The sequence below is a fragment of the Natator depressus genome, chromosome 1, assembly GCF_965152275.1.
Source record: "Natator depressus isolate rNatDep1 chromosome 1, rNatDep2.hap1, whole genome shotgun sequence".
NCBI classification, from domain to species: Eukaryota; Metazoa; Chordata; order Testudines; family Cheloniidae; genus Natator; species Natator depressus.
Window position 1 is genome coordinate 251994640 of NC_134234.1, and position 6410 is coordinate 252001049.

Consider the following 6410-nt stretch of genomic DNA (forward strand, 5'->3'; position numbering starts at 1 on the left):
TCCCCTGTATGTTAAGAATAACACCACCACAGCATTTATAGTAGATGTGTGACACTCTGGTGTGTTGGTAAGACACTGGGACTTCATTTTCTGGCCTCAGTCACTTGTTCTGGGTCGGTTACAAAGGTTAATGCCCCTGCCATAAGTTGGGTCAGTACCTGCTGTCTCCAGTGATTTAAAATTGAACTCATTGAGCTGCAGGCTCAGCTCACTGACTACATGGAATGTGTGGGTGCATATGCACGTCTGAGTGGAAGATGCCTTTTTGATCTCTGAGCTACCTCCCACATACTTGTATCTGCTGCTCAATCCTCTATATAAGAGCTAAGTAGCAGTAATATTAAACGATGCTGCCTGTAGGCTTGGCCAATATTTACATGTGGCGTTTCCTAAGCATTAATAAAAGTGAAGCACCATTAAGGAAATCCATAGGAGTGCTTTGTGACAGGGCAAAGGGTCCAATCAGAGGTGCAACTGCAGTATGCGTGGCTCTACCAGAGAGGGTTTTAATCGAATTAGCTCAAGGAACAATAGTAGCGAAGCCACAGCAACACCGGCTAGCCACCCAAGTACATACTTGCACTTACTGGTAGGCTTGTACTTGAGCAGCTAACCCATGCTGCAGCCCAAGCTGCCACAGCTTTGCTGCTCTCGGTCCCTGTGCTAACCAGATCAAAGCTAGCTTGGGTATCTCTACACAATCCTCGGTCACAGCTCCGATTGCAATGTAGATTTGCCCAAAGTCTCAACACCACTTTTTCCTGTACATAACTATTCTTCCCCTCCCCGCCCAGGAAATTTAATAAAGACAGCTGGTCAAACAGGCCTGTATACGGATAGATCATGTTTATGTAAACCTAGGCCTCTGCATTCCTGAACAATAGCCTGTTCTCTAGTTGGCTATACCAGCCTGTCTTTTCCCTTGTAGTCCCTCTGTTCCACATTCAGCCTGCCAGAGTATGACCCACAGCGATAGTTGGCAGAACAAATAAGGAAATGAGCCAAATTCACCCTAGTGTAACTGTCTTATCATCAATGGGATTATACCAGGGCTGAATTTGGCTCCGTACCCAAAAACAGCAATTAGATTAGTCAGTAATATTTGTGTTAGACATAGCCTGTTATTTTTCATTACTGTTATTTAAAAAGATACAGCAACTAGCAGAGTGGAGCAGAGCAGCCTTACAACAGCACACCCCGAGAGCACAATGAGCAAACAGGAAGCAAGCAGGGAATGTATCCTGTTGGTTGGAGGAAGGTCAGTCCTAGAACAGGCAGGGTCACAGTAGGTCATCTGTGCACAAAGCAGTGATGAAGGAAGCTGTTTAGTCATAGCTGTGTCTTTGAGGGTCCTAAGCAGAAGGGTGAGGAGCAGGATACAGGGACTCAGGAAAACGGTCTCTCGAAGGAGCTGGTTTTCCAGCTGTCGGGATGTCACGGGAAAGACGAGAAACTCACAGCGTGTTTTTATCAGGTGAGTTTCGTTCTTGTGGAGATAAATGGCTTGATTCTCCTCTCATACTGGGGGAAAACCAGCAGTAACTCTGGGCATCAGTGGAGCTCTGCCAGTGTCTAACTGGGATAGAGAGGGCAATCAGGCCCTCCATCCCTCATTAATACAATGGGCTTAATTGTGGCTGTTAACACCCCAGCACTGGGAAGGGTGGCTTTGTGTGGGGAAGGCTGCGCACTGCACAAAGGCAGGCTCGAAAGGCATTCTGCCGGCTTCAGTCCGGAGGCAGGAACAGTGGCTCTAAGATCAGGAACAGCTCAATAGCAACGGCGATAGACTTTGAAAAGGTGCAATATTTGTTCCTCACTGTGCCGCTGTGTTAGGTCTCAGAGTAGCAGCCGTGTTAGTCTGTATTCGCAAAAAGAAAAGGAGGACTTGTGGCACCTTAGAGACTAACACATTTATTTGAGCATAAGCTTTCGTAGCTCACAAAAGCTTATGCTCAAATAAATTGGTTAGTCTGTAAGGTGCCGCAAGTCCTCCTTTTCTTTTTGTGTTAGGTCAGACATCTGGGGGGAAATCCCAGCCCCAACATAGTCAATAGGATTTCTGCCACTGACTTCAGTTGGGCCAGAAGTTCACACCTCTAGTGTGCGAAGGGGGTGGGCACCCAAACCTTTTAGGGAGCCTAGAGTTGCTAGTGCTACCATTATATAAAACTTTCTCCTACTCTGCCCCTTCCACTCCAGGGCCAAATTCCACCCCGGGGATCATTTGTACTGAGATACAAGAGCACCCTTATTTTAAGGCTTTGTCCCACATATGTAAGATCTCTGGGGCCTACTGCCCTGTGTTTGTAGAATGCCTAGCACAATAGGGCCCTGATCTTGGTGGCCCTTAGGCACTAACATAATAAATGTGATTAATGATGATTTGAGTAGTAGTAGGCTGAGAAATATTGTGCAGTTCACATCCTGGAACCCCAATCTATATGGCTGTTTTTGTATTTTGCGTGTAGAAGATCACTGCTAGCAAGCTCTAATGAATGGCTTTCCCCTTTCTCCCCCTCCAGGGGTCTGGATTTTGGCCGTTTCAGTCACTGTGGCAGTAGAGGAAGTAGACATCTTGCTCCATGTCTCCCAGGACCCCAAGGTCCTCCTGGGAACAATGGAATTCCTGGTCATAATGGGCACAACGGGCTCAATGGGGAGAAAGGGGAGAAGGGACTCAGAGGGGAACCAGGTAAGTCACATTTGAGTGAGTCATTTAATCCAATACCAACTTCTGATAGCACTGTTTCACCAGTTTTCTCATTCAGAATTCAATACATTGCATATTTAGAACAACCAGAATCATTTCATAGCAACAGTTATTTAGTGATAGAATTATGATCCTAACATCAGAGATTTGCCCTTTCTGAAGGTAGGAATATGGTATGTATTTATATTAGACACCAGATGTTCTGCCGAGAAATGCAGTGAGAGACATTTGGATAACAACAGTTAGGAATGGTTTCATCATGGAGAGACTTTGCAGTGAAATTCAAAATCCGGAACTGGGTTTTTGGCAAGTAAAAAAAAAACAACAAAACTTACCTCTCAATCCACCTTAATGGCCTTACCAGGGAGTGAAAATGTTTGACTGACACACTCTCCTGGTGCTTTATTCCTAATGCTCTGGGTTAGACTTAGTGTTTCAGCTCATGAAGCATTCTCAGGTGGTGGTGGTGGGGGCGTTGAGTGCCCACACATACATGTTTCAGGCAGTTCTGAGGCGGTAAGGGGGCATATCAAGGATGGAGCCAGGGTATTGCTGTCCCCCAGTGATTCTCCCCTTTTGCAATGCCGTAGGAGCTTTATGGGGGCACAAGACAGGGAATAGAACTCACTGAGGGTGAAATTTCCCCTGTGAAACTTTTCTTCAAGTTTACAATTTTGTTTCCTCCCCTCCCCCCCAAAAATAAATAATTTGTTTTGTTGTTGAAAGTTTGTTTTGTCAAAAAAAAATTCTATGGGGGGAGAAAAAATGGATTATTTTTTGACCAGCTCTATTAGGGAAGCTCGAGCTAAATTAAACTGCTCGGGGGATTGGGGGCGGGGGGGGGCAGCAATCCAGCCCCCAGCAGCTCCAGCATAGGGGCTCTGCAAATCACCTCCCCTCTGACCCTGCTTTACATCCAGCACTGAATGAATTCCATTGTTTTAGGATAAATGATCGCCTCCTTGCTCTGAGATCCCAGAGAGGGGACAACATCCACCCACAGAAGTGTTAAAGACAGAGCTCTACTCACTCTTCATCCACATACACTCCTGTAGACATACATCCCACCTGAGAATGCTTCATGAGCCTAAACACGTAGGCACACACCAGGGCATTAGGAATAAACCACAAAGAGTGTGTGTCAGTCAAACATTTTCACTCCCAAGGACAATAATTAGGAGTAGTGTGTTTTTTCTGGAGTTAAAGCTGAGGCTGTTTTACTTTGAACAGAGTTTTTGGGTATGGTATGAGTATTTCTCTTACTTTAGGGAGTTTGCAATGCTTTAAATTGTAGTTTAATCCCACCCTGTTGGGCAGTGTCTCTAACTGACACTCTGCAGGCATTGTCAACAAAGAAGTTTTTGGGGATTTTAAATGAGTCACATTAGAGCAGGATGAGAACAAATGGAAAAGTATCTGCTTCTAGCTCATTCTTTTTTAATCTTTTTCAGGTTCCACAGGAACGCGTGGGCCACAGGGCCCTCCAGGAAAACTAGGTCCAATGGGACCAAAGGGCGAAAGTGGACAACCAGGTCCCACCGGCCCACAAGGAAGCCCAGGAGAATGCTCACCACGTCAGAAATCTGCTTTTGCCATGCAACTTGCCAAAAACTATCCAGCTCCTAAACAACCAATTATATTTCATGAAATCTTATACAATGATCAGCAACATTTTGATAAGGCCACTGGAATTTTCACTTGCCAAATACCTGGAGTTTATTACTTTGGCTACAATGTAGAGTTGTACCGGAACACCACAACCATTCAGCTAATGAAAAACAGCCAAGCGGTGATAGGATCATATCAGACCACCCTAAACTCTTATGAAAATATGTCAGGAAGTACAGTCCTTAAGCTGGAGAAGGGTGACAAGGTCTGGTTAGAAGTGAACCAGGAAAGTAATGGAGCGACACACACAAGCTACTTTTTGGGTTACCTGATATTTGAAATTTAGATTTCTGAAAAACTTCTGAATTAGCCTCACCATTGTGTCAGAATTTAAGAGATGAGGAAAGTATACCTGAGGGTGAGGGAGGCAGGAGGTTTTGTCAGAGTCTGATCCCATATTATAGCGGCATCTGTTATTATGGTAGCACCGCCTACTATTATGGTGGCCCTACACTTCCCATTATAAGACACAGTTTTTGTTGTTTATAACTTTTCCAAACTTCAATGGTTTGGGCTGAAAATTTCCATGCCAGGTGTCTGACTGTCCCTGAATGTTTTTGGAAAATGTCAGCGAAAACACTTTAGCCGATTCTGAGAATGAGTATAAGGGAAAATACATTTTGCCTGTGTTAAAAAACTCTGGTGACTTTTTGTTTGAGAAGCTCTAATGCCCCCATACTTTGGAGCAAGTTCTTGATATTTGGCAAGGGAATGGCTTTTGTGTCTGGGATGTTCCTGTTGGCATTGCTTTGAAAAGCTGCCCAAATTTAGCCGCGTTATAAGACTTTGAAAATGTGCAGTTCACACATGCTCAGTAGACACTTCCTAGAACTCCACAGCTAAATTCCCAAAAGATTCCATCTGTGACGTGGCACTCCATATGCTTTATAAAAATATGTTTGTAAGTGTGAATATAATGTAACTGAAATATGCTTTATGCAAAAGGTCTCTTGTAAGGTATAATTTCAGAGCTTATAATCTACTGAGTGTGTCCATCCTATTTGTATGAATGTATCATTCTTGTATCTGAAACTAGGAATATGAAGTATAACTCTGAGGTTCTATTGTAATTATGCAAAGTGTGGGCCATTAATGTTGGTTTAGAATCTTGATGGCTCCCATTGACTAGGATGATTAGTTGTAAATGGTTTATTTTCCTGCAAGCCTTCCGGTATACGTGCGGACCAGCCCTGGAAGAATGGAGGGGGTCTCACAGGACATGCAAACATGGCACCTGATATTGGAATCCATCTTAAACCCGGTGCTTTTCCATTTAGAAGGAGGGGTGGGAACCCAGAGAGACAAAATATTTCTGCCTTGTGCCAAAGATATAAAAGGTGGTGGAACAGAACAAAGAGGCTCCCAGTCATGAGAAAGCCCTTGCCTTTCACCTAAGATGCCTGCTGGAACTAACAAGGACTGTACCGGGGAAAGGACTGGGCCCAAACTAGGAAGGAGTCTAGTCTGTGAAAGAAGCTTATTGGAACATCTCTAAGGGTGAGATTTACCTGTAATCAGTTTCTTAATGTATTAGGCTTAGACTTGTGTGTTTTTGCTTTATTTTGCTTGGTGACTTACTTTGTTCTGTCTGTTATTACTTTCAACCACTTAAATCCTATTTTTTATACTTAATAAAATCACTTTTGTTTATTAATAAACCCAGAATAAGTTATTAATACCTGGGAGAGCAAACAGCTGTGCAACAACTCTCTATCAGTGTTATAGAGGGTGGACAATTTATGAGTTTACCCTGTATAAGCTTTATACAGAGTAAAACAGATTTATTTGGGGTTTGGATCCCATTGGGAACTGGATGTCTGGGTGCTGGAGATAGGTAACCTGCTGAGTGGTTTTTAGTTAAAACCTGCAGCTTTGGAGGCCCTGGGTCTATGTTGCAGCAGGCTTGCATGTCTGGCTCAACAAGACAGGGTTCTGGAGTCCCAAGCTGGCAGGGAAAACTGGCTTAGAGGTAATCTCAGCACATCAGGTGACAGTCCCAAGGGGGTCTCTGTGACCGAACCCATCACGC

At 44.1% G+C, this 6410-nt stretch overlaps 1 protein-coding gene across 1 annotated transcript; it reads left to right on the plus strand.

Moving 5' to 3' along the window:
- The first annotated feature begins 1431 nt into the window (after nucleotides 1-1431).
- Nucleotides 1432-5885, plus strand: LOC141988198 (protein HP-25 homolog 1-like). The gene is given in 4 exon segments (XM_074954060.1): nucleotides 1432-1474; nucleotides 2526-2567; nucleotides 2570-2695; nucleotides 4165-5885. Coding segments are annotated over 4 exon segments (714 nt in total). The 3' UTR covers nucleotides 4668-5885.
- The last annotated feature ends 525 nt before the right edge of the window (nucleotides 5886-6410 follow it).